At 40.2% G+C, this 27,555-nt stretch overlaps 2 protein-coding genes across 6 annotated transcripts in view; both read left to right on the top strand.

The window, feature by feature from the left end:
- trim2a (tripartite motif containing 2a) overlaps nt 1–11,818 on the top strand; it is a 38,255-nt gene extending 26,437 nt beyond the window's left edge. For 4 of the 5 annotated variants that reach the window (XM_087841656.1, XM_087841654.1, XM_087841655.1 and 1 more), the window contains exons 6-12: nt 4,266–4,989; nt 5,941–6,044; nt 6,152–6,319; nt 6,791–6,971; nt 7,921–7,991; nt 8,666–8,806; nt 10,385–11,818. In XM_087841656.1, the coding sequence (XP_087697782.1) occupies nt 4,266–4,989; nt 5,941–6,044; nt 6,152–6,319; nt 6,791–6,971; nt 7,921–7,991; nt 8,666–8,806; nt 10,385–10,537 (1,542 nt within the window). In that variant the 3' untranslated portion in view covers nt 10,538–11,818. The remainder of the gene's footprint in view (nt 1–4,265; nt 4,990–5,940; nt 6,045–6,151; nt 6,320–6,790; nt 6,972–7,920; nt 7,992–8,665; nt 8,807–10,384) is intronic. The other variant, XM_087841658.1, reaches the window with a different exon arrangement.
- Nucleotides 11,819–12,342: 524 nt separating this feature from the next.
- Nucleotides 12,343–27,098, top strand: mnd1 (meiotic nuclear divisions 1 homolog (S. cerevisiae)). Its single transcript, XM_006796136.2, has 8 exons — nt 12,343–12,566; nt 13,044–13,109; nt 13,600–13,657; nt 16,125–16,273; nt 17,462–17,536; nt 17,632–17,746; nt 24,271–24,315; nt 25,885–27,098. Exons 1-8 carry the CDS (start codon nt 12,564–12,566, stop codon nt 25,989–25,991), a joined length of 618 nt encoding a protein of 205 aa, XP_006796199.1. The 5' UTR covers nt 12,343–12,563; the 3' UTR covers nt 25,992–27,098.
- Nucleotides 27,099–27,555: the final 457 nt, after the last annotated feature.

Genomic DNA, 27,555 nt, shown 5'->3' with positions numbered 1-27,555 from the left:
ACAAAACCAAGGCAAGGTTTTTAACTACAGCTTCCTCCAAATTTTCACTAACTACACCAGCTTCACAACGCAAGTCAGAGGGCCCTTCATCTGCAGACTCCTCAGAAAGATCATTCTTACTTGTAAATTCAGTTCTTTTCACTATTTCATTTTTGAAATCTTTTAGCGTGCATGAAGAATGTTTTCTACTCTTGTGTGTCTGGAAAGTACCATATACATTAGTTTTGAAAGAACAATTTTGATAAACACAATCTACTGTCTCCAACCTCTTGAGATGTTTATTAATATGGAGAAAGTATTCTCTGCTTGTTGATATGTGGCTTTCAGGACAAGAAGAACAAGTCAAAATAACATGTTCTACAGTGTGAGAGGGCTTAGCAACATGTGCACGACTTAGATGAGTCCTAAGACCACCCCATGTTTTGAAAGTACAAGGACAATGACTGTAAATGCACGAATATGAGCGTCTCAGACCAAGAATGGAGTGTTTAAGTCTCAAGTGTTTTAGAATTTGGTACCTTTTAGATACACTTAAAGAGCAAAGCTTACAACACCACATTCATAACCTAAAAGACCAAATAAGAGAATTCAAAATGTAAAATTGCGTATTAAGGAAAAAGTAAATAATATGAAAGCATTAGGTACCTTCAACATGCACTTTTGGAGCACAGCTCAAATCTCCGCAGCTCCAAATTCCACAACCAGCAACCTGAGAGAAAAAGAAAACCAGAAAAAATTAATTGTGTACAGTGAGACACATGCAAAGGGGTAGCACAGAGATGGTCTAAACTTAAGAACAATCCTGTTTCTTTTAAAATTTATTAATAATAGAAGTTAAATTTCAAATGCTCCAAAATTTCTATTACTCATTTCATAAATCTGTTCCTGTGAGCACGTTTACCATTATATACCGGAGCAGCCCAGTCTGAACGTGACCCACTTGCCCCCAAAAATAAAATCAAGTGGTTAGTGCTCCGTTTGTGTCGGTTTGTGCTGGTAAAATCATCGTTTGTATCGCTAGGTGTCAAAGATATTACACTTTTATTTAATAGGTCATTCAGAGTTCCCCCCCCCCAAGCAACACGAAAATGGCCCAAAATAGGTCAAAACATGCCACAAAATGCTCGGGTGCGAGCGAGCGTTTCCTACGACGTCTACATCACCCGGACGCTCACTCGCGCCCGTGAGCACGGGGAGCGTGCTTGACGCCCGTGACGTCATCGCGAAAAAATAAAACATTAATAACTGGAAAACCGTAGCAGCACAAATGTTAATTTTAATGGCACAAACAAGCACTAACCAAGCAGAGCATACTTGATTTTATTTTTGGGGGCAAGTGGGGGTCACCTTCAGAGGTCTCTTTGAGACTCGATGCGCAAAGATATGCAAACTACGCAGTTCGCGGTTCTCTTCAGTGAAGCAGACGAGTATGGACTCGTCAACAATCACTGCACATGTATCCCAATTCTTGTTCGGGCTAACGTTCTCCTAACTTGATAGTGCAATAAAACAAATAAAATAAGTGTGCTATTAAGAGTTCGAAAGAAATTTTAAACGCAAATGGGACAATATTCAGATGTGCAGTAACGTCGAATATGCAAATGAATGTTTCCAATGCTAGCAAAGTGCTAACCTATAGAACACATACGGCCCACATATTTACCGGAAAAATATACGGCATATATTATCACAAAGTACTAGTTAAATTATATTCTATTAAAAATAGGAAGAAATTACCTTAACTCCAACGGATGAATCGTGATTAATCCCTCTTTCCAGACATGTGGCCAAAGCACACTGTGGCGTAGATAAAGAAGGTCAACGCGTATGCGCGAAGATTTTTTTTCATTCTCTGCGCATGCTCAGAAAGGATGTGGAAAGGGCTCTTTGGATTTAATTAAATGTGTTCAATAAATTGGAAATATCAATATTATTTAACATTAAAACAGTTTAGAATTAATTAAATCAAATTTAAAAATATTAATTATACCCATAAGATTAACAATTTTAAGTATATTGAACATAAAACTATGAATTAATTTTTACAAAGCCCATGTTTTATTTCTTAGAGTGTATATACAAACATTCAAAAATATATATTCAGCCCACATAATTGTGTTAATTATTAAAATAGATCATTCTATTGGAAAGGGAAAAAATATATACTCTAAAGATGAATTGTATTTTTAAAAAATGGCTGCATGTGATAAGTTTGTGTGTTGAATGTAGAGTTTATTTAGTTTATGCAGCACATTTAAACAACAGAAGGTGACCCAAAGTGCTTTAGAGACCACAATAATAATAATAATAATAATAATAATAATAATAATAATAATAATAATAATAATAATAACTGTTTCAAAATATGAATGAAAAGCTAAAAGGTGTATTTGGTTGTGTTAAGGAAGTATTGTACAAAGTAAAAATCATGTGATTTAGTGGTCATTAAAATTGTTCAGAGTTTGCAAATGTACGATGAGTCATGTTTCTCCCGGCATAAACTGTCTAAATAAGTTAAAAGTATCGATATCAGTATTGGTATCGGCCAGACTGGTCCTGTATTTGGTATCGATCCAATAGAAAGTAAAATAAATTTGCAGTATGGCACAGACCTCCACAGGAAGGAGGTGCCGGAGCGGGGGCTGGTGCGCTGCGTTGACCCATGAGCCAATCAGCCGGTTGGGTTAAAAGCCTGCTGACTCCCTCAGGGAGCTGCATCACATGGGCACAGCTAATGATTTACAACTGAGTGGCTGATGATCGGTCACAACACTGCAGCCCACGGGGAAGCTGTGCTGCTGCTCCTGCTACATGAAGCCGGTGTCCCGCGTGCGCTCTTGATTTGGGCGTGCCGCGCGCGGGGAGGGAGTACAGTCCGGGCCGCAAACACTTTGTCACTTCACCGTGAATTTCTCGTCCTACAATGTTACAAAGAGTCTTAGTTTTACTGCGCGGATGAGCTGTGTGGGTGAAACACTGGACGCTATGGCGTCTCTGGGAGTAGAAGAGGAGTGTGATGACGGCCGGACGCCGGTGAGTTTGTCTCGGTGCTTTAACGAGTGCAGCCTGCGGTAATGTCGCACTTTTTTAGCGCCAGATTAACTTAACAGGTGAGCGGAATCCCCCATACAGCGCTCACAGGTGTGCTCGGTTTCACGGGGGATTTACAGAAGTTGCGCTGCTTTCTAAACACATGCGCAGTCTGTTCGCTTCATTATCAAGCGCAAAAAAAATAAGATGTGCTGCTTTTTGTTTTTGTTTTCGTTTTGCGGCGTTAAACGTCGGCGCAGGAAAGTGCGTGTCAAGCATGTTAATAAATCACTTTTTTTTCGCCTTGAGAACTCCAAGAACACATCAGCAGCAGGGTCAGCCGCAAAAACCCGAGTTCAGCTTGTCACAGCGCTCTTAGTAAACACCGACAGTAGCAACTAGTTAGTAAAGCTGGTTATTAGCGGTTAAATGAGGCTTAGGTTAGCGCGTTATTGCTCAGGAGGGTTCGTCTGTAAAATGAGATAATAGGATGACTTAAAGATTTGATTAATTCTGGATATTTGATCAGTTCCTTATCCTCAGTTACCAGGTAACCAGACCACTTTAAACACCTGCATTTAGACACACCCACACTTTATCTGCAGTTCAGTTGCAGTGAAAAGGTCATTTCTGTATGAAGGTGTTTTATATCTGGTTATCAGATACCTACAGTTTTCTGCGCGTTGCTTCTACCACCTGTACAAGCAAGCGGTGGTAAGCTTTTTGAGTCCCAATTACTTTTTTTGTGGTGGGTTTGAAAGAAGCTGAAGGAAACCAGCAAAGCTGTGGCAGCTTCCACATGGGAGGCGTATCTGAATATCCAGCATTGCAATCACAGCAGCCCTTATTTAATTATCAGAGTGCCTGAAAGAAGATTGCAATTAAAGAACAGCAGTGTGGTCGTAGTAAAGTGACTAATTTACAAATTAAAATTAGGTAATATAAGAAATCACATTTTTATTGCATTATATTCTGAGATTTACCAGCAGATTCATAAACTAACATCCCTGTAATGCTTAATTAATACCATATATTTGCTCCCAAGCTGAGGATTGCCAAGTACTAATAACCTGATCTGATATTAAAAACGGACACAAAGGCAAAGCTAATGTTCTTTTTGTTAGTATAATGTAATCGACAGAATAACTGCAAGAAAAATAATAATTTTGAAAGCTTCATAAAGTTTTATCTAAGCTCAATGTCTCTCTGCTGCCCCCTGATGCATGCATGTGTAGGTGCTCCAAGCCCAGCTGGACACCCTGCTGCAGGGCCAAGAGGGCATCACCAGTAGCTGCAACTTCACGGAGCAGGCCTTGAGCCAGGGCACCGAGGCCGAGGTGCTGCTGGTGAAGAAGCAGATGGGCGAGCGTCTCGTCGAGCTGGCCAACCAGGAGCTTCCGCTGCAGCCCGGAGAGAACAACCAGCTGGACTTCCTCGTGGAAACGGAAGGACTAAAAAAGTCCATCCACAACCTGGGCACTATTGTGACCACCAACGCCGTGGCCTCCGAGACTGTGGCGACAGGCGAGGGGCTGCGGCATTGTGTGGTAGGCGTGCCCACCTCCATCACCATCACTACTAAGGACAAAGATGGAGATCTGTGCAAGATGGGCAACGCAGTCATCGCCGCTGAAATGTTTTCGCCTGACGGCGGCAAGTGTGACGGAGACGTGCTCGACAACAAGAACGGCACTTATGAGTACTTGTTCACAGCTCCTAAAGAGGGCACGTGCACTTTATCTCTGCGCTTATATGACCAACACATCAAAGGGAGCCCCTTTAAGATAAAGGCCACCAAATCCATTGACGTGTCACCGACTTCAGACGGCGTTAAGAAGAGGCTCAAGTCTCCGGGCAGCGGACACGTCAAGCAGAAGGCCATCAAGAGGCCGGCCAGTATGTACAGCACAGGGAGGAGGAAAGAGAATCCCATTGAGGACGACCTTATCTTCAGAATCGGTAAGACCGGCTCCCAGCCGGAGGGCTGTACATCAAACCTTAGCACTTTCTTTAAACCACAAAGGAGGATGTAAAGTGTAGTCTGCACTGTGAGGAGCTATCAGTGGGGAAAAAAAGTTTATTCAAAATACATAAACAACACAAGCTGCTGGCTATAAATTGCTAATGCTACCCAGTCGTGTTCAAAGTGTTAAGGCGAATGTGTGACCCACCTGCCACTGAGACACAAAGTTCAATACAGGAGAGGTAAATTTAGGTCAGAGTAATGACCAATATCCCAAACTAAGCCCTCCCATTACCATTATCCTCTTTTATTATTGTGGCCCACCTGCAGTATCTTCACGGCCTGTCGGGGGCCGTGACCCACAATTTGGGAATCAGTGCACTAGGGAAAATTCAGTTAAATAGCTGATTAACAAGTATTCACAAGCAATTTAAAAAGTGACAAAAGCTCAATAATAATAATATGATTAATTCGGCTTCTTGAACATGAGGATTTTGAGTCTTGTGTTCATATGATTTTAACCCTGACATGTCACATGCTTCAGTTTTTGTGACGTCTACATCATCAGTGTGATCGTTTTTGTCGTTTTCTCCACAAAAACCCAGATTTAGCAAGAAATAATAACTAATACTTGTATTAAATATTATTTTAATACAAAAAATGGTAGAAGGTTCAATAAACAGCTGTCCATTTGCAATTGTTACTTTTTCTACCCAAAAACAGACCAAAAAACAATGTAAGTAAGATAATACTAGTAAATATGGTTTGGAGACGTCTGTTTCATGGTTATGTGAAGTATAAATGTTTACACAACAGAGAGCTTATTACTGCTGGAGTGAAAATTGAGCATCAGGTTACCTTTACTATGTAACCAATAGACTTTACATGTAGAAAACGTACGTGTCATCATCATCATGGTGAACGTGGTCATGTTTCGTGTCTCACAGGCACAAAGGGAAGAAACAAAGGGGAGTTCACGAACCTGCAGGGAGTGGCTGCCTCCTCTCAGGGGAAGGTGCTGATAGCAGACAGCAACAACCAGTGTGTGCAGGTGAGAACGCATTGCCTGAAGCATCTGCGCCTGTTCTCTGAGATGATACATGAAAACTATCTAATATTTAACATAGTGTTTTATTTTATTTTTTTAACCAAATCCAGATTTTCTCCAACGACGGCCAGTTCAGAAGTCGTTTCGGCATCCGGGGCAGGACCCCGGGTCAGCTGCAGCGGCCGACAGGTGTGGCCGTGCACCCCAACGGCGACATCATCATCGCGGACTATGACAACAAATGGGTCAGCATCTTTTCGAGCGAGGGCAAGTTTAAGGTGAGTTTTATTTATCTCTGGGACTGGGTCGTTCAGTAGATTTTTTTTTTTTTTTCCTCAGAACGGCAATAGTCGGCATGTTCCCGGGTGGGCTCCAGTGCCACTGCAGCTGTGCACTGGAGCCCACACTGATTTTTGTCCTCAAGTCAGATGGTTACACTTTCTCACACCTCATTTGCAAATTTCTCACGCGTTAAGAGACTCACTCATGCTGGTTTTGACTTCCCCTTTTCAGCCTGCTTATCTTCTGTTAAAAGAGTGCAGATTTTCAGGTTAAAAACACTGGTTTCCTGAGTGGGATCACCCGAATAGGACTTAGGGTGTGCGCTCAGTCTACGTGCAAACACATAGAAGGCAGCTTCGGGGGTTTTATGTGTTAATGCAAACAGTAATACTGACCATTACTTGTATTTTTGTGATTGTAAGTACTCATTTCCTCACGTGTGGCTTCGTGAAATAAAATCTCTCCAGAACAAGATCGGCTCGGGGAAGCTGATGGGTCCTAAAGGCGTGTCGGTGGACAGAAATGGCCACATCATCGTGGTCGACAACAAGTCTTGCTGCGTCTTCATCTTCCAGGTCAACGGCAAGCTGGTCACCAAGTTTGGTAACCGTGGCAACGGTGACAGGCAGTTTGCAGGTACACTCAATGGTAATACAGTGCACTGCTCCAAGATAACACAATTCAGTCTTTCTCCAACCTGCATGCTGAATGAAGAGGAGCCGCACTGACCTCATGAGGGTCATTAATATGGAAAAAGCAACTTCTCGTCCATCACATTCGTCCATTATTATAAACGAAAGTGTCCCTAAAACAGCATGGTGTCTCGTTAATCATGCTATGAGTTGGTTGTATGTTTGTTTTTTGTCATACATTTAATCTGAGCGACAGATGTAGGAGTTTTAAGACTGACACTGATACCGATATTTTGTCTAATATGTCGTCTGATAGCTTTTCTTTTCTGACACATGAAACATGAACAGATTTCCCTAACATGTGGTACATAACGTGTAGTTATTTGAGTTATTACTATGATTAGATGGCAATTCAGTTTAAAATAATTTTGTTTTATTGTTTTAAAAAAATGTTGTTCAGGCTCTGCCCAACTCTCCTCAAATCAGCTGGTTGCTTGTTGCTAACAAGGAAGTTGCAGAGCGCCCTCTGGTGGATAAACTATGCAACAGCAACACTCAAAGCATGATTAAAGGGTGCTTCTGTCTTCTTTACTTTTTAAAGTTGGATTTATGGCTATTATAAATGTTGATGGCAATATATCAGAAAATGGCCAGTTGCCTGACTGATATATCAATATTTTCCAATCCAACTTTATTGACCAATATTTTGGTCATGCTCTAACATTGAAGCATTAAAAATCAGTGTACTTTTATTTTTATTTTTTTTGTCTGTTGCTGAATTCGCTTTTGAAGCTGCATGTCCTCCACAAATATGTCCTTGTGACATGTGCAATGAAAATAAAGTTGAGTTCTACTCTATTCTACCTGTCATGTAGGAGTTTTCTGACTTTTTGTTTTGTCGCAGTCAAGCAAAACTGTACAAATGATATCTGAAATCTTCTTCATCATATCTCTCTCTAATCCAGGCCCTCACTTTGCTGCTGTCAACAACAACAACGAGATCATTGTGACAGATTTCCACAACCACTCAGTCAAGGCAAGTGAACTCCCAGAGCAGTCTGTGTGTTACAGGAATACAGATGTTAGCAGCTGCCACCAAAACGTGATTTACAAAGTGTTTTCTACTCGTATCATTCACATTAAAAGGCTATTGTCACATTCATCAGTCGAAGGTGGGAAATTTGTCATGTGGACGAGGATTTTATGACATTCCAACAAGTTCGGAGTCCATTTATAGTCAGTGTAGTATTGACCAATCATGTCCGAGCAGACAGTCTGTGCAAAGAACAAAAGAGGAAACCATCGGCTAAGAATACGGTCTCAAATCCCTCAGCATCTGCTTCTTATTTATTTAAATGTATCTCACTGCATTTATCAGACTGTAAACCAGGCCTGATGCACACAACAGTGAGTCCTGGTCTGGATATCAGTGTTCTGTTATGTGAATATGTGCTGGTTGCACCGGAAGCCTCAGACTAACTGTTTTTGCCCCTAGAGGCAGAAGTCATCAGATGTTCACTGATAGCTTCTCAGAATGACATAACAGTGACGTGGAACTTTTTAAACGAACAGCTCTGCAGGGAGGATGAAGTGACGTAGTACATGTGTATTTCACTAACTACACTTAGAACAGTGCATTTTTTCATTTATTTTTATTTTTTTAAAGAAGTGTTCTCTCTCTGCTGTTGCTTCTCTGAAACCATACTGCAGGTGTTCAACACAGAAGGAGAATTCTTGCTGAAATTTGGCTCCAATGGTGAAGGCAATGGCCAGTTCAACGCCCCCACAGGAGTGGCGGTGGACGTCAATGGAAACATCATAGTAGCCGACTGGGGCAACAGCAGGATACAGGTACGCAGAATGAATCATTTCTACTCCTCGAAGAATCGGTTAATACAAACTTCTGTTTCTCTTTTTTCATTAAGTGGCATCAAACATTACAATCTTGCCTCATAATGGCTTATGAAATGTTACCAAAACACCATTAATAGTATATTTATACACTGATCAGGTATAACATTATGAGCACTGACAGGTGAAGTGAATAACGCTGATTATCTCTTCATCATGGCAACTGTTAGCGGGATATATTACGGAGGAAGTGTTCTGAAAGTTAATCTGTTAGAAGGAAAATGGGCTAGTGTAAGGATTTAAGTGAGTTTGATAAGGAGACAAATTTTGATGACTAGACGACTGGGTTTCCAAAACTGCAGCTCTTGTGGGGTGTTCCCCGTCTGCAGTGGCCGGTATCCTTTAAAAGTGGTCCAAGGAGGGAACAGTGGTGAAGCAGCGACAGGCTCATGGGTGGCCAAGGCTCACTGATGCATGTGAAGAGCGAAGGCTGGCCTGTGAGGTCCGATCCAACAGACGAACTACTGAAATTCTGAAAAAGTTCATCCTGGTTCTGACAGAAAGGTGTCAGAAAACACTGTGCATCAGTTTATTGTGTATGAGGCTGCATAACTGCAGATCAGTCAGGCTGCCCATGCTGACCCCCAACACCAACACTGGGCTGGACCCCAAAGCAATGATCTGGTCTGAATCAGGTTTTCTTTTACATCATATGGATGGCCGGTGTCCGTATCACTTATCTGAGGAACAACTGGCACCAGGATGCACTGTGGGAAGAATTCAAGCTGGCTGAGGCAGTGTGATACTCTGGACAATGTTCTGCTGGGAAACCTTGTGTCCTGGCATCCATGTGGATGTTACTTTGACATGTACAACCTACCTAAGCATTGTTGCAGACCACGTAAACCTTTTCATGGAAACTGCATTCACAGATCGATGTGGTCTCTTTTAGCAAAGCAAAAATGGTTTAGGGAGGGTTTGAGGTGCACATCGAAGAGTTCAAAGGTGTTCACTTGACCTCCAAATTCCCCAGATCTCAATCGAGCATCTGCGGGATGTGCAAAGAAGTCCAATATATTGATGCCTCACCTCACGACTTACAGGATCTGTTGCTCATATCGTGGTGCCAGAATCCACAGCACAGCTTCAGGAGTGTAATGGAGTCTATGGCTCGGCAGGTCAGACTTGTTTTGGCAGTACAAGGGGGACCGACACAATATTAGGCATAATGTTAGGCCTGATCACTGCACACTGGTGTCTAAAATACATGTGTTTGAACCTCCTGAGACCCTGCGTCCTCAGATGGAGATCTTCCATTTAGCTTTTCTGCACCTTGTATTTCACAGACCTCTTGCATCACATCTATCCCATACAAAAGCTTGAGTCTCAGAAGGGTTAAAACAATACAAGGCAACAATTGTTTCTTCCTAAAAACTATTTTGGTCACTACATCATCCATATTCATGAAATCATTCTTTTTTTCTTTCAACTTTATAACTAGGTGTGTTGTATTTTCCGCAAAAAGAATGAACGAAACACTGATTTCCAGCAGTGATGATATTGCTCTCTCTCTCTCAGGTGTTTGATGGCAGCGGTTCATTCCTCTCTTACATCAACACGTCAGCGGACCCCCTCTACGGCCCGCAGGGACTGGCGCTCACTTCAGACGGACACGTCGTGGTCGCCGATTCTGGCAACCACTGCTTCAAAGTCTACCGCTACCTGCAGTAGCCACTCGACACAAAGCCTGTACAGTGTACATATGTACAAACATGCAGTAGTACGGAGCAACTGGAAGTTTTTTGCACTCCCCCCCCCCCCCCTCACCACTCTTGAATCTTGCTGTCATTGTGCCATCTGTTTGACCTTTCTCCCTCCCCAAACTAACACGAGAGACTTTATTAGTGGTGCGAGGGAAGCGAGATGACCTCTGACCTACACGAATGGCTGCTGCTGATTGGTGCTCACTTGAGACCTCGTTCACCTTCCATCTTAATGTGGAGTATTTGAAAAGGCTTTAACGCGGTCCACATGGTAGAGCTTTGAACTGCCACATGGCAGAAACTGAAAATAAATAAATAAATACTTTTGCACTTGTTTCTCAAATCACTGGCTGTATTAAGTAAAGTCATAATTAAAGTAAAAGGTACCTTAGTCACCTGAGAAATAATGAAATTCCATCTATAGCAGCAGTGACTACAGCTTCCTGCTAAATGCTCTCAAGGGTTTTTACATTTTGCCTCTTCACTATAAAAGTGTTCCACCCTCTGTAGGTATAGCAGGGTATTTAAGAGCATGATTAAGATGTTTTTGTGCATGCGGTTTTTACTTAAACACGTTAAACTGTGCGTATGAAACAGTTTCCAGCTGAACACCTTCTAACAGAGACGCTGTTTCACTTCTATTTGAATGTGAAAGCTCTTCAGTGAGCTGTGTCATCACTTGGAATAAAAAAAAAACAGTATGCTGACAAGTGGGACTGTATGAATTAAGGGTACCAAACATAAGCCACCTGATATGCTTCTGCTGTGTATGATGCCTCTTAACATTTCTGCTGTGATCGTGTGCAGACCCCTCGAGTTGCAGAATTTGAATGAAAAGCTAAATACTTGGAATGAACTCGGCAGGATGCATCCTATTAAGTTTCGATTGAAAGGTTTCTTCATCACACTGAAAGTAGAGGTGCAGAACTGCGATCACCGTCACTCCTCCATGTGCTCTTATAACTTCAGATAAATCTATAGAGTGACTAACAGATTGTGTTTTAGCAACACATAATTTGTCTACCTTCACAATCAGCAATAGAAAGTTTGGCAGTCGAGGTGCACGTTAAGTGATAATGCACTGTGTTCCTATTAGAAAGCCTTGTTTGTCTTCAAGCACACAACTGTCATTATTTGTTATCCAGAATCGGGTCATCGATTTTCTACACGATCTTGTAAATTGTTTGTTTTCCATTGTCCTGTTTATATTTGTAATGCCAAATGGAATTAAAGTGCCCATAGAAATGAATGATAGTGCTTTTGTGTGTAATACATGTGCTGCAATAAGCTGGATTTAGATAGATATGATAAATAAAGAATGACACTAGTAATTTCAAAAATATTTGCACATCACTTTAATCTTATGGCCCCAAACAGTTTTTAGTCTTTGACTGCAGATAAAGCCTTTAAGTCTACTCAACAAACGCCCCTTTTAGAGGAACCGCCCAAGGAAAGCCAGGGTGTGGATATTTCTGACCATAGGTTTTTGTTGCTCAGGGCTGTCTGCTTTGGCCTTTTATTTCATCAGACGACAGGGGGCGCTATAAAGCCATAAGCGGAAGTCAAAAAACAGTGCTCCTCCCCAATGCTGCCTTCATAAGCACTCGTAATCCGGATACTGTTAGTTTTTTATTGGTAAATCAGGATTGAGAGAGTTAGGGGAGTGTAAAAGTAGTGCTTCAATTTAACAGTAAATATTTTGAATGCATTCAGAATTTTGGAATTATTATTGATGCTGTATCTCTATCAAACAGACAGTAACTCTAAGCACACAAAAAACATCTGGTGACTTGGCGAGTTTTGAAGTTCCATAAACGCAACATTGGTACGTCACAGCCTTCCGCGGGAAATTCGCTACTTCTGCGTCCCCGCTCTGCTTATATGTCGCCTAATCTTTCTTCTTTACATTAAAAACTTTACAACAGCCCTGTGTTACCCTCAGGTGGCTAAAACGTTAATCTTAGTGGTCGTTGTTGGTGAACTCTACATTGAAAATGGTAAGCAGAAGCGCACCTTAACCTACTGTACCTCCTGTAAAGACCACCGGCGTTTACGTAGTTGTTTGCTATCATTTGTAAGCTAGCTTATAGCTTAGATAAATAGACAGTTACTTTATTGATCCCACAAGGGAAATGATTGTGCTACAGCAGCATGTTAAAGAGTAAAAGCTTATACCCTATCGCTAACGATACTTTCACAAAGCAGCATTTATTATTTCACATCATACATTTGGTAAACGGCTACAAACTTTACATTACCTGTCATTGGACCAGTCATACCCCTGCTAGCTGTCTATTTCATTTAGTTACTTCACAGTGAACCACTGAATATATAAGCAACTTGTTTAGATGAAAGATTTCAAGAGGTCATTCTTCTAATCTCTATTACCTTTGGCTCCTTGTTACTCGTAAATAATAACTGTTAGTAACTCAGTGCCTCAGATATAGATTGATAACATTAACCCTCTGTTACAGTCAAAGAAGAAAGGACTAAGTCTGGAGGAGAAGAGAACTCGCATGATGGAGATTTTCTTTGACTCTGTGAGTTTTACCATCGCAGGTGACCCAGCCTCCATATCCCCACTGCTCTGTCCTACTGTGTGTCCTATTATTCATACTGGTCATTGCTGTTATGTGATTATTTTCAACCATTATACATGCGTGATGTAATACATCCCCTGACTAAACATACCCCCCACCCCCAGGCAGCAGATGACGTGTTTGATTCAATGTTTAAATTCATGCACCATAATATAGAGTTAGAAACTTGGTTTTCAACATTTAAATCGGCAATAAAAAAGTGCAGAAAATGAGATACTTAAGCAGTCCTTAACATGGATAAACCACAAACTAAAATATCCAGAAAATCAATTTATTTTCTGTTAATGCAAATGTTATTTATGTTACCACCCAGAAGCAGTTCTTTGAGACGTAATAGTTTTAAATAATTTCTTTCTCTGTGATATTGTAGTTTTTATTTTGTTTGTTTGTTTTTTAAATCCTGGAACATGTTCTTGTGCTCTCTTCCCAGAAAGATGTGTTTCAGCTGAAAGACATTGAGAAGATTGCCCCCAAGTCAAAAGGCATAGGTGAGTAAAGAACAACAGCTCCAATCGGAAGGTCAGTGGTTTGATCCCTGACTCCACTAGTCTGGATGTCAAAGTGTTAGCTGATTGGAGTGTGAGTGAAAAATATGAAGCTTCTGTGTGTGAATATTAGTCAAAGTGCTCAGGCTTAGAAAAAAAACTGTGTGTGTGTGTGTGTGACTGGGTGAAGTGCTTTGAGTCCTCTGTTACAGTAGTTCAGTTTAAAGGTTGGTTGAGACTTCACTCTTATTTTTCCTAGACCAGACTTTCTTCTGATTTTGTTTGTATATATATCCACTTACCAGAATAGCCTCATATTTCATTCAGCCAGATGGCTCATGAGGTGATCTTGCTGCTGTGATGTTGGTTTGTAATAAACTCAGAGGAAAAGGAAACAGCTGGAAGCAACAAACACATCTTCAGTTACTGTTTTATCAAAATGTAGGCTCTTGTCATTTCTGATGAGTCTTGTTAAGGAAATATTTGACTATATTATATATATATATATATATTTTGGAATGATCTGCATGCACCTTCTTCAACTAAAGCAGCACAATCTGTGTGTTGAATGTAGACAAAGCCTGACTTTTGCCAATTTGTATCATATTTATTTCCCCATAAAGGTCTCACTTTGAGACTTCTTCTTAATGCGTGTGTGGTTAGTTTAGGCAGAGTGAGATGGGTCGAAAGCGGGTGTCTCACACCAAAGTGTTAGAGTTAGCGGGCTCTTCTTCTTCTTCGTCGTCGTCTTCTTCTTCTTCTTTTTTTTTTAAAGTGAGCTGAGCAACTCACAATGATGCACAAGAGGCATGCACAATCAGATCTTGTGCCTGTCTCTGCATTAATGTTACTTCATAATCATTATGCTTCAAAGTTTCCTTTTTAATAAAGTGTATAGATTGGGTTGGATCAGGTGACCCAGAATCCTCCCTTCGTTACGCTACAGTAGGTTTAGGCTCTCCATGATGCAATTTGTGTTTCTTCTTCACTGATCTTTTTTTCCCTTCATTGCGTTTACACACCAGTCAGTAGTTATTATTATTATCTGTCTCTATTCCACAGTGTGTCTTTTGTCCTGTTTCTTCCTGTTGAAAGGGAGTTTTTCCTTCCCACTGTCACCAAATGCTTCCACTTGTGTTTTCTCTGTATTATTGTAGAGTCTTTACCTTACCTTGAGGTGACCGTTCTTGTGATTTAGTGCTATATGAATAAAATTGAATTAAATTGAGTCTTGTAAGTGACCCGTAAATGTTATTAGTGCAAGACTGATATCCAAAATTATAGAAAACTGACCAGTGTGTTGGTCCAGGCATGATTAATGGAAAGGAGAATTAGAGTATGACAGAAAAATGACAAATAGATGGAGATAATTAAATACCATAAGGACAAACAGCATCAGCGTGCACTGCACATTTATGAATTCTTAAAAACATTGTGGTGACATGCTTACAGAATTGCCATGGCAACCAGGATGGGGCTATTGCCATCTTTAGTGTGTGTAAGCAGAACCAAACCTATCAGTAGCAGAAATCATTTAGTTCAGAGGCTTTCGGAAGCTTTTGGTTCTGCAGCCTGACTTTCTGATGGTTGAGGCAAAATTTCTAATAATACAAAATTAGATTTTTAGGTGCTAAATCGTCTTGAAGAATGAAATTCTTGAGCGTGTTTGACTGAACAAAGGAGAGATTCTGTTTTGAAATGGACACAACATTAATCTAAAGAAACTGGATCTTGTTGCCATGATTAAAAGCACATGTTTCTGACCCCTGTTATTGCGTCATGGGGGGAAGGGGCAATAAGAGATTTACATTGTGGGGGACGCTTTCCTGTAGAAGGGTTGGAAATGTGACAAAAGGGGCTAGATGAATGGGGGGGGGGAGCGGTAATAATATACATAGGAGTCAGAATAGGATGAAGCTGCTTGAATCTTATAGGTAAAAAAAGAGAAACGAGCACTTATGGACTTTGGTTAATCCATCCAGAGTGTTCCCCATTTTCCATCCAATTCTTTCTGCTGCTGGATCTACATCCTCTCAGCAGATAAGCTCTTTTAGTTAAACAGTGGAGCAAAGCGTGTAGGAGGAGCACATTTCACCGCTGACACTGTTCAAGATGTAGCTTGTGCTCTGTTACATCCTCTCATGCAGCGTTCACTCAGATCTGTATGAAACAGCCAGATAGGCTGCAGATGTGTGGGTTTGAGTTTTGTAATTTGAGCAGCATACATTTCCAGCAGTAAAAAGTGGGACCTTACTTGTAAGTCCTCTGCAGAGTGCACTGTCAATCCCAGCATCAGATGTGTTTTATATTTACAGATATAAAGGCTACAGACTGCCTAGCTTGTACGGGCCATAACTCAGTTTTAAATCAGGAGAAAGCATCGTACTCAAATGGCATGAAATCCACGGGTGTGCAGTTGAGCGCTGGAGAAATAAACACCATTTTAATGTTTGTGCTCTGCTGATTTCAGCTCCCATGACTGTGAAGGAAGTGCTGCAGAGCCTTGTCGATGACAACATGGTGGACTGTGAGAGAGTAGGTACATCCAACTATTACTGGGCCTTTCCCAGTAAAGCCTTACACGCTCGCAACCACAAACTGGAGGAGCTGCAAAAACAGGTGAGCTCAGTCCCTTCTAGTCTGATTTCCAATTAAAGGTCGCATCAAGCATAAGCGCCACAGCAAAAAATGAGAAGGGGTGATTTTGGTTTCACAGGATGATACTTGGGTACTTCTGCCTCGCAGTTTACAGTAATAAGGTCAACAAATGAGGTCAACAGTGCCTGGAAGACACTTCTGCTAATAGAGGGTCAAAAAAGAAATGGGAATAAAATGCAAATGAGCTGCTGATTAAACAGGAAGCTTGTCAGAGTTTGTTTTATATCTTAGTTGTAGGTCTCGCCTCTGTCAGTGTGCCCCAGGGCAACTGTGGCTACATACAATATCAAATACAAATCTTATGGTCCAAATATATTTGCACATATATAATGATTGTAGCTTTATATATCTTATGCATTTCAAGATATAGGTGTTTTGTTTTTTGTTTTTTTTAATGGTCCATTGACCCACTTTCAGGCAATTTTCTTTGCACATTGAAATCTGAGGCAATTTTTGGACACGAATATCTCAAAACCAATTAAAGATTAAAGTCTGAAATTTTAACTCAGACATTTTTTGATGTATCTGTCCCATATCACCAATCCTGGTTCATTTAGATGGTAAGAAATGGCACTAAAAATGCCTTTTATAGTTAGTATCAGTATTATGTATGTTTTCTTTTGTTAGCTATGTCATTTAAAAAAAAATCCACATTTAAAAATGATCCCCAGTTGTAGCTAATAATAAAAATCATGGTATTAATTTATGTGAGATTTGTGTTCACCACCGTGTCGTCCTCATTGATGACCCACTTCCTTCGACTGTTTCACAGCTGACAGATGGTGTGAGGGTGGCGGCTCCTCAGAGAACATTAGCCACCAGATTTCTGGGACAGATCTTAAGCAGCAAGCGCTCACTAAATAATGACGATGTTTGGTTGTACCGCACGTGGTGACAATATAGCGCTGTTTATGTGATATCACAGCATTTGGTCACTGAGATCATCAGACAGATTTTGCAGCAATGCTTGATGTTTTGAGTGGAAGGACGAGAGTAAAGTGTCGACTGTGTGGAAAATGATGAGGTGCAATTTAAAGTTAGAATAAAAGCCAGCTCCCTTTTATTTATATCACAATTCAGGAAAATCTCAGTTATCTGCTGATTAGTACTGTAAGAAAAGCTTTAACGTGATGCTGTTGTACTTTAAAGATTTCTGAAGCAAAGCAGCGGAAAACATCTCTAGAGAAAGCGGTCGAAAAAGCGAAAGTGGGGCGCCAGGATACAGTAAGTATACAAAATTCAAACCTAAACCAGTGAAATAAAATGAATATCATCCCTTTAATGCACTGAGCATGTGAAATCGCTGTTTGTCTTTGCAGAAGGAAAGAAGTTCTCTGCTGAAGGAGCTGCAGGCTCTGAGAGAGGAGCGTACACAGCTGCAGGCCGAGCTGGAGAAGTACAGAGAGTGTGACCCTGAGGTCATCGAGGAGATGAGTGAGTACAGCTGCAGACCTACTGGTTTCTCAAAAAAGGTCACTTTTAAATTATTGCATCAATCGTATCACCTACAGTTACTCATGGGAGGGATGGAGCCCCATGTGAAGCTTTAAATATCCAAATGTGAATCTGACCTATGCTGGCGAAGTCATATTTGATGTGATAAAAGAAGTTTGATTTTTCTAATCTGTGGGATTACAAACTGCTACATCACTAGATGTTAAGTTAACACAGGAATATAAAGTGTAAAGCATGTTTCGACCAAGTCAGCACATGTGTGGTTATTAAATTAATGTTTATTTAACAAGATTCAATCAGATGCTGCTTCCTAGCATCACAGGGCTTATGAATGCAGATGGCACTGTTTTGCATCCAGCGAGGATCTCTTATTAAAAGGAGTTGGGTATCATCCAAGACGCATAAGCATCCGAGCAGCTTCTGTAGCGTTCAGCCTAATGTGGATAAATGGTTTCACACCAGATAATAAACTCAAAATTGTGCCGTAGGAGCCGTATTGTTTCAGCGAAGCCTCCCACGCGGTGTCAGGCATCGGGGAGATACAAAGAAGACTCTGGTGCAGTTGGCAGATATGAAAACTGTTCATCTGTTCAGCACAGAGACGGCTACATTAATGGAAATGGTGGCAGAAAGCACCTCTGGTCATCAGTGCTGCACAGCAGTTGGCATTTGTCAATAGCATCAAGTCAATGTTATAAGTGGGATTTCCCAGCCTTGAAATGTCCTCCTCACCCATTTACTAATAGCCCTAAATAAGGTGCATTCAAATGCATTTAACAGATGTTGGGAACATTTCTCAGAAAAGATAGTGACCTAAGAAATGTGCCAATCAGCCATAACATTAAAACCTCCCAGGCGAAATGAGTGCAGTTGATTATCTCATTGCTTTTGTAGGTGTGCTTGTGTACACTTGCAACAATTTTTAAAAAATAAAATATAAACAGTTGTACTCTCCATGTCTTTGTCGCCAACATTACTGTAGTTGCTGGCTCCATTTATTTTTTTATTTCTTTTATTTTGTTGGTCTCTGCAGACTAAAACTGGAAATACTTGCTGCTCCTCAGACTGGCAATTAGCTTAAATCTTTATTTCCGTGTTCACCTAAACTCACTGGTATCAGGTTTGTAGAGCTAAAGGGAAGTATTTCCTTTTGGCAATGAAGATGGGTCAAAGCGGGTCCTTTGTGCTCGTCAGGTGCTGCTTAACTGCATTCATGATTAATGTAGAAGGAAAAACACCCGCATTATTACTAACCAACTTTCTATTGTTTGCAAAGGATGTTCTTCAGCAGCTACCACGGTTGGATTCAGCTAATCTTACTGTGCCAAGTAGCTTAAACAAGGTTGTTGGGTGTGTACCTGCTGCGCGAGACACCAGTGAGTGTACTGCTGAGCGCAAACATGTCAAGCTGCAGGGTCAAACATTCTCACGGTTCAAATTAAGAGACTCAGGAAGTGAAAAATGGTCACAAGTGGCCACTCACCTTGCTTTCAGGATATACTTTCTTAGATATAAACCTCAGACTGGTTAAGTTGTTGCAGTTAGGTAAGTTTGAAAAGTGTAACTCTTCTTGCAGACGCAGAAGTTTGAAAGTTTTTATTGCAGCCAAATGAACCTTATTACCTCCGAGCGGTCAGCTCACAGGGCTGGTATTAAAAAGCTTTTAAAATATGAAGGCCTTGGAGTCCTTTGCTGGCTGTTACACACCCCTTACACAAGGGAACCACAAACAGACACAGCTATTGATAGTATTGCAAAAATCTGACAGTGCTTTGTTTTCATGCTACATCTGACCTGCAATATGGGAGGTGTGTTCCTTTATCTGCTCATATGACTGGTGGTGGTGTCAGACAAATATCTGGGCTGTTTACCTGCACCTCCCAGCTTACCAGTTTTTTTCCACTCCACCGTGACAACACTGTGGTGTACTGATGGCCACATGACCGTGCACATTACTTATGACCAGTCTACCTGAAATGAGATGGAGAGGCATCATTGCTGCCGTTGCATGTAACCTAAAATGTCGAATTTGCAGCCGTTTTACATTTGAGCCAAACTATGGTCAATGTTGAAGCAAAATTTGTGTTTGAAAAGTAACAATTCTTTGTTTTGCTTATAATTGAGAATTTTTATTGAGTTATTTTTTAAAATATCAAAACAGGGCAGGTCAAAGGCGCTGATACAGACTGAGGTATATGAGGCAATTTGTACTTTATTATTGGGTAATATTCATTTGCCAGATGTCCAGTACACACTGTCTGCTTCATATCAAGTTATGTTTTCATTTTGTCTTTGGATATGAACTCATCGTTACTGTCCCATTGCTCTATGATAATCTCAGTGTTATAGTTAAGCCTTCCCAACATATTCTGACAGGCAACAGTGTTGCATCATTTGTTCAGTCCACGTTTTCAGTATCTGAGTTTGAGGTGTTTTCCAAAACTTACAAATTACTTTGGCACAAGTCACTAAACCGACCGGCAGTATCGCCATTACAGACGTATTCAGCTGTGGTAGGACACCACTTTAACCATCGGCCTGTAAAATAGTACCTCTTTCTGTCTTACATCTCTAGTATAAATTATCCTTAACTAAAACAATTTTTGTGTAATCTAGAAGGATGGTGCTAATACAGATTAATTATTTTATTGAAAAGAAAATAATGATGGAAAAGTTTTCTCTGACATTTCATTGACCACATTACTGATTGATGAGAAAATGAATTGGTGTTAAATCCCTTTTATAGTACTTGTTGTGTAAGTAGACAACACTTTGGTCAATCTGCGTTTTAAAATGTTTTTAAATGTGCTTATAAAAAATGATTGATTGAATTAATAGTGTTATTGTCAGAGTACAGTCAAATGTTAAAGGTGAGTCCACACAGGCAGCAATTCGCTCACCGCATGTCGCTTTGAAGCTGACAGTTTGTAGCTAGCTGCATTCTGGCCTTCAGTTGCCTAGGTAACCTTCAAATGTATTTGTCACCTTCGTCCTGGACACGTTTATCTAATGGCCTGCCCACTTCGTGTTATCACTGGTTTCATTACTGGTTTCATTTTTGTCTTTTTGTGTGTGTGTGTGTGTCGTCCCCCTCATAGTTGCTTGAAGTCACCAAATGGCGTGGGCTTCTTGTGTTATCTCTGTTTAGTAGACGGTAAATCTTGCTATCATAAAGGCCATAATGTTTAATAAATTTAATGAAGGATTGTTTTAAACTAGGCAGCTTTTAAAAATCTTGTCCTTGTTTTATTTAAAGGACAAAAACACCTCTCTGTTTGATTTTACTCAGATCAGCAGCACTGCAGTCAGTGCTTGAAAATGGTTGTGCAGTTACTTTCACATCTCAAAACCAGCAAAATTGAACTTCATGAATTCTCAGACTCTCTCCAAAGCACAGGGAGTCTGGAGTTGTTTGTAAAGAGGCAACACAACCACGTTGTGGGCTTGCTCGCCTTCACATGCTGGTTTAGAAACCTTATTTTGGGTAGTGTATGAAATGGACCATGGTGTCACCCCTGGTATGTTGCGTTACAATGCACAAATGATTTGAACTGAAGCTGAGTCAAATTTTCAAATCTGAGCAGAAAGACAAAGTTAATCAGGATAAAACAAGCAGTTTAAATGTTGCTGAGAAAGTCACTTTGATCATAAATGACTAGGATTGTGTTTACAACACAGGTTTTAGCACATAGTTCCTCCTTAAATGATATTTTACCTGCTTCAGGAGCAATAAATATTATTTATATTTTAATATGTAAAACAATAGTTATACCATCAGTGGTGCATTTAAAGGAGGATGGAGTAAGGCCAGTTATCTGAACTCTTTGTAGATGGATCATTATGAGTACATCTCACACAGATCGTAGTGATGTTGACACAAAACAGTTCAGCAGGCGGACTGAGAGCAAACTAGCTCGCCATTACAGTTAAATTCTTTTTTTCTACTTTTCTGTTGCCACTTGTCTACAGATCTTATTTGTGTCTTTTACTGTCAAGTTTACCACACAGAGAGCTTTGTTAACAGATAACCATCAGTAAAGCGCGAGAGCAGTATCCAGCTGTATGATATTATGTAATGTCTGCTGCTCAAGAGGATCAGACTGAACTTGCAGAATGAGCTCAGACTTGTTCCTGCATATGTGATAGCTGTGCACATGTAGGCTCATTAGATATCTTCAAGGGCGTTGTCCATGCTGTTATTGACAGGATTATTATTCACCTGTGAACCATTATTTGCCTATTTTCTTTCTTTCTTTCTTTCTTTGATTTGTAGTAAAGGAGTTGTAGGAATAAGGAAAATTAGAAAAGAGAAATTAGAAAGTTAGAAATTATAAAGGAAGTTAGGCGATGTGCAAGAATGCTGAAGTACCAGAAGTAAGTTTGCCCCATTAACTTCAGCACGACTTACCTAAACACAACATGCCTTTCCACATATTTACCAAGCTAGCAGCCAAGTGACAGAAACACTAACAAACACTAGGTACTAACAATAAATGCAACTTGGCCAAAAACAAAGCTTTCGTGCCTTCTTGTCTCTGCATGTTAAACAATGGTTGCCACTCCCATAGATACCAATAAGTTTTGAATGAAACCATTAAATAGCCCAACAGAAACCATTCCAGTGTAATTGAGCCCAGACTGTATTTAAATAGGCCAATACTAATAATTAATGTCAGCCTAACAGATATTTAGGCTATCGGTGTGCTAGCAGCTCCAGCTCCATCGTTTATAATCCTCCACCAGTGTCTGCACCACATGCAGCAGAGGACGCACCACAGCTAACCAGACGTGGGGGTGGATTTAATCGGTGTGTTCATTTTGTTCAGTTTGCAAGTAACCTGCTTTGCAAACCACAAGACAGAGTAAAGGCAAAGAAATCAGCATTTTTATATGTAACCACAGTAACAGGAAGTCAGACAAGTACAGATTTATTAGTGGGCTTATAGGTAATTACAACTATGATTTTTATTTATTTTTAACAAAGAAGATTTTTGGGGGGATCATCTTTTCTGTTTCTTCTATGTATTGTAATAAAGGTTCCTATGTTGCTTTGTGGCACATAAAGCAAAGTGCAGAACTTTTAATTATGTTAAACATTTTATATATTATTTGGCATTAGGTCCCATCTTAATATCCAGACAAGGGTGATAAAAAATTCTATTACTTTACCTTGTTTATCTACAGTTAACCGTTTTCTGTTGATTAGTGAGCAGGGGTCCTGCTAGATAAAGAAAAATAAGTTAAGTATTTAAGAAAATAAAAAGTGGTGCGTCTGTGAGCCTTGTCAGTCGATGCGTGAAACGTTTCTACCTTGCACCCAGCAGCTATGTTTCGCTTAGCTACACACTTTTAACCATAAAGTGAAATCAGGTTCTCCAACTTTGAGTCAGCAATTGTTGAATTAATTCACTTCCTACTCAGATTTGTTTCTGGAGAAATTCAATTTTATTTTTACGCAATATCAGTTAAGTGTTGAAATGGTCCTCACGAGCAGTGTTTGTTCTGGTGATCCAAACGGATGTTTTACTGGTGCTGAACATTTTCAAGCTTCCAGAAGGAAGAGAAACTCAGATCGGAGAGAAACTATCCAGAGCTGTTGGACTGAAATAATTTGTGCTGGATTCAAGCCTGTTGTAGAACAATTCACACTCATACAGCAGCCAGATTAATGTCTGTGAAAAAGGTTATCATTATTTTTTGTACTACTTGAATATGATGTGATTATTCCAGGGGAGTGGAAACTTGATGTTAACTGTGTTTTTATGCTTAATCTGAACTTCTCTCTGAGTGCTGTCCAGCGGGAACATATTGTTCAGCTCCGTTCTACTTTTTTACAGTATAAAGCGCTCTTTCAAGCGCCGCTGTAGCTGTAGGGGATGAGTAGGTTAGTGTCCACTTTAATTTAATAGGATACCGCCACTTAGTCATACAGCACAGCTGTGGCCACGCAACCATCACATCCCTGACCACCACTTCCTCCTCAGAGGGGATGGTTTGTTGCAAGCCTTCATTTGTGCTTGTGTTGCAAGCTTATTTTCCTCTTTTTTTTTTTTTCTTTTTTTTTCCAGCGTTTTTCCCAGTTTTATATAATCAACTAGACTTCCTCCGTGTCAGCTGACGTTTTCACATTAAGCATTTTGTTGCACAGTGTGTGAGCCTTGCTTGCAAACACCAAAGGTCATAAGAAACAAATCATAGGAAATAGCATTCAAAACATGTTACAAAGGTTATTAAATGTACTCAGCGCAAACAACACACCTCAACAGCACCTGCAGCAACAGTGCAAACATGACACTTTTAATGACATGCTGAAGCAAAACTTGGAGTGATGTCATTGTAATGACTTCGTTGGGTGTTCATTAGATGCATTGAAAAAAACGTTTAAATGCTTTCCAGCTGCAAACCTGTGTGCTTTTGCACCGGGGGTCACTTATTTTGTATCTCTATATAAGTGGTTACTGACTAGTTGGATGCACATACTAATCCAAAATTTTATTTTGCAGAAAAATCAAATGTTATAGCAAAAGAAGCTGTTTCCAGATGGACAGGTGAGTCTGCTAATTTCTTTTCTTTCTTCTTTTTAAATATATATATAGACATTTAATGGTCTGGATTTAAGCTGCAAGAACATAAAATGCCCAATATGTGGTTGTAGCGCTTGTTTATAAAGTGAGAGTTGTTTTATTTTGTAGTCACTATTTGTGGATTTTGGACTGCTGACTGTTGATTGACCTTGGTTTACTGTTTTCTGTTTGAAATTTCTGGTTAGTCCAAAAAAAAAAAAGCTGGATGACAGCGGTCGGACTTTATCTCTGATTACTGTTTCATGCACGTGAAAGTGCATTAAAGTGAAATCTGTGAAGACGCTTTCTAGTCCAGCTGTCGCTCTAAGTAGTCCGCGCTTATGCTCTGAGTGTACGTTTGTTGACTTGAGTGGTAACCTTGGACACAGCTGACCTTTAGGGATCATGGTAGCCATCGATGCCTGCGGTCTTTTGACTCTTTAGATCAACATTGCCTGCTGCAGGTCAACAGAGTGGTGTTGTCAGTTTTGGTTGGAGAGCTTTTGCTTTGCTTTCATGGAAGGAAGCTCGGTTAAAAAAAAAAAAAGTGAGTCATTTCTGCCTCATTCACGATTAGTACTTCTCTTTTCTGAGCTGGACAGTATGAAACAAACATGCATAAGTGTTTCCTCGCAGCGCAGCTGTTGAATTTGCACAGTAACGTCTTTTACTACGAGCTATATAAGTTCTCATGTTATGCTTTTAGAGCGAATGCTACTATTTTACTAGGTCTGGTCAGGGTTTGTGGCTAAACACTCAAATCAACACAGCAAAGCCAAATTTTGAAGGTTTCGTGGAAAAAGTAGCTGCAACTTTGCACACCTTGTTTGTTTTTAAAACACTGCTGCTGTATGTTGGCCTGCTCATGAATTGTCTGCGGCTGCCCACACAAGCCTCGACACATTTAATCGCTTGTCATATCAAAACTGGAGAACAGTAAAAACGAATCCTCCAGAAGTGAAGTGAAAGGCATCGCTAAAAGTGCAAGCCAACGTTCATTGGCTTAAGCGCCTGATCAGTTGTTAGTCTGCAGGAAGTTGTTCTGCTTTTGAAACTGGAGACTTCAGAGCTTCAGCTGCTAAAATGTTTTCCTGAAATAGACATTTTGTTTTTAGTGAAACTGTTATTTTTATTGCTATTATTTAAGAATAGGACGCAGGTATCTATAAAATGTTTTCTTTTTTTTTCACATGAGGCTTTTAGGGTGAATTTACCACCATAAAACATCAAGATGTATTTAATTTGAGTTAGTTAAATGGATTATTATATATTATATTATATATATATAGATTATACAAATACATCATTAAAGAATTTGAAATTGTTAATGTTAAGGGCAGTTTGTGTTTCCTAAATTTACATGATATTCACAAAACTGGGAAAACAGATCATCTAAATCTGCTGCACTAACCAGTCATAGTAACCCGGCTTTCTCTTTGCTTCTGAATGAGCAGTCCAGATTCCTTTTGCTATAAATGTACAGTATATATTTGTAAATTGAGATTTCATTTATATTTCATGTGTTTAATGTTTCTTTTTTACTCTTGTTCTCAGACAATGTTTTTGCCATAAAGTCGTGGACAAAGAAGAAGTTTGCCTTTGATAACAGCCGCATTGATAAAGCCTTTGGTATCCCGGAGGATTTTGACTACATGGACTGACTGCCAGCATGTCACGGACGCAGCGATGGAGTAATGTGTTTCGGCCTCTGACACCTACCTACCTGGTCTCTGCATTTCTAATTCCTGTGCTGTGGGTTTCAGTGAAAATAAAAGCACCAGGCGCTCCACTCGCGCCCTCGGGTGGATTTTGAATAAGGACAGATGTCAGTGACTTTGCGGTGGCAGATGGACTTCATCTGTGGATATGTTACTTTGGTGCAACCAGAGAAGAGTCTGAAACGCCATTAGTGGCTGTGAGGGCTGACAGGGTCCTGTGATGAGCACAAGCTAGCAGCCAAAGTTTTGGGACACCTGTTTGCATGAAAACTGAGAGCTCCGAGTAGATGATGGAAAGGAATCGACACTTACTGCATTTGTGTTGCCAGTGGTCGCGTTTGTATGGTTTAAACAGATGGTTTGGAATCAAATGCTTGTGCACTTTTTCTTAGATATGTTCCTTTTCTCTCTCCCTCCCTGGAGTATTACAGGGCATGCTTTCCTAGTTGTATTATAATTACAAAGGTCAGTGTCAAGTTATCTTTGATGTTTTTGTTTCTTTTATAATCGTCACTGGAATTTCACAAAAGCGGCCCTGAAATTTTAGGGTTTTTTTGTTTTGTTTTTTTGTTGTTTTTTTCAGGACTCACTTGCTGGATGATCAAAAAAGATCATTGCTGTCACAACATGTCTAGAATGACTATTGACCTTCTTTTTTTGCTCCTTTTTTCTGTCAAACCAGATGCAAAATAGGCAGTTGTGTGTCTTGTTTACTCTGTGACCTAGTTGAGAAGGCCAATGTGTCTGGGTTCTTTGATTTAAATTTCAAATGAGCTCTGTGCTCATTTTGCTTTGCTCATCAGTTTCATTTATATTCCAGTAAATGAATGACATGCAAATGTAATATCTGATCTTTCGCCTCTTCTTCTAAGGTTTTTCTGCATTAATGAATGTGAGACAGATGTTAGTTACTAATTTAAAGGACACTGTTTTACTACTGTAAATTTAGTTAGTGGCATGATAAAGACTCATCTAATCCAGTCTCTGGCTGTCCATGAACTGATGACTACAGCAAGGCTGGAACAAAATAAATAGTCGAAATGCCTAGCAGCAGTTTTGTTTGAGGGAGCTGACACACCCACACAAGAATAACCTGAATGTATTCATGTGTGTACCTGCCCAACCTGTACTGTGATTCACGGGCCTGTTGGCTGTCAAAACTCTGAGAACACTATGCACAGTTTTTGGTAATCGCAGCTTGCAGTTTCTCTCGTTAAAACATGCCTGGCCCTGAAAAGAGACCAACAGAGCAGTACTGACACAAGGACTTAGCCCTCTCCCCATATGAACATTTGAAACCAGAGTGGTGTAACTGGAGTGTAAAGGACTTTTATTACATGCATTTGCCTACGTTTCTGCGAAGAAAGTTTGAAACCCAGCCAATTTCTATTTTATTACACATTTCCAAATGCTCCTCAGTACTTTCTTCAACTCTCGATTTACATGCTGACACTGCCAGTACAACAGTGTAAAATTCCTGCATTCAAATCTCACCTCAGTAAAAAGA

This window comes from Neolamprologus brichardi, chromosome 6 (assembly GCF_056152115.1).
Source record: "Neolamprologus brichardi isolate AB-2024 chromosome 6, ASM5615211v1, whole genome shotgun sequence".
NCBI lineage: Eukaryota > Metazoa > Chordata > Actinopteri > Cichliformes > Cichlidae > Neolamprologus > Neolamprologus brichardi.
Note: the sequence above shows the minus strand (reverse complement) of the source record. Positions and strands in the feature narration are given on the sequence as shown.

Bases quoted from the DNA above. Each gene is read 5' to 3' on its own strand.
- mnd1 (XM_006796136.2), top strand. The intron at 17,747-24,270 runs GTGAGTACAGCT...TTTATTTTGCAG, and splicing joins TGAGGTCATCGAGGAGATGA to AAAAATCAAATGTTATAGCA. The intron at 24,316-25,884 runs GTGAGTCTGCTA...TCTTGTTCTCAG, and splicing joins AGCTGTTTCCAGATGGACAG to ACAATGTTTTTGCCATAAAG.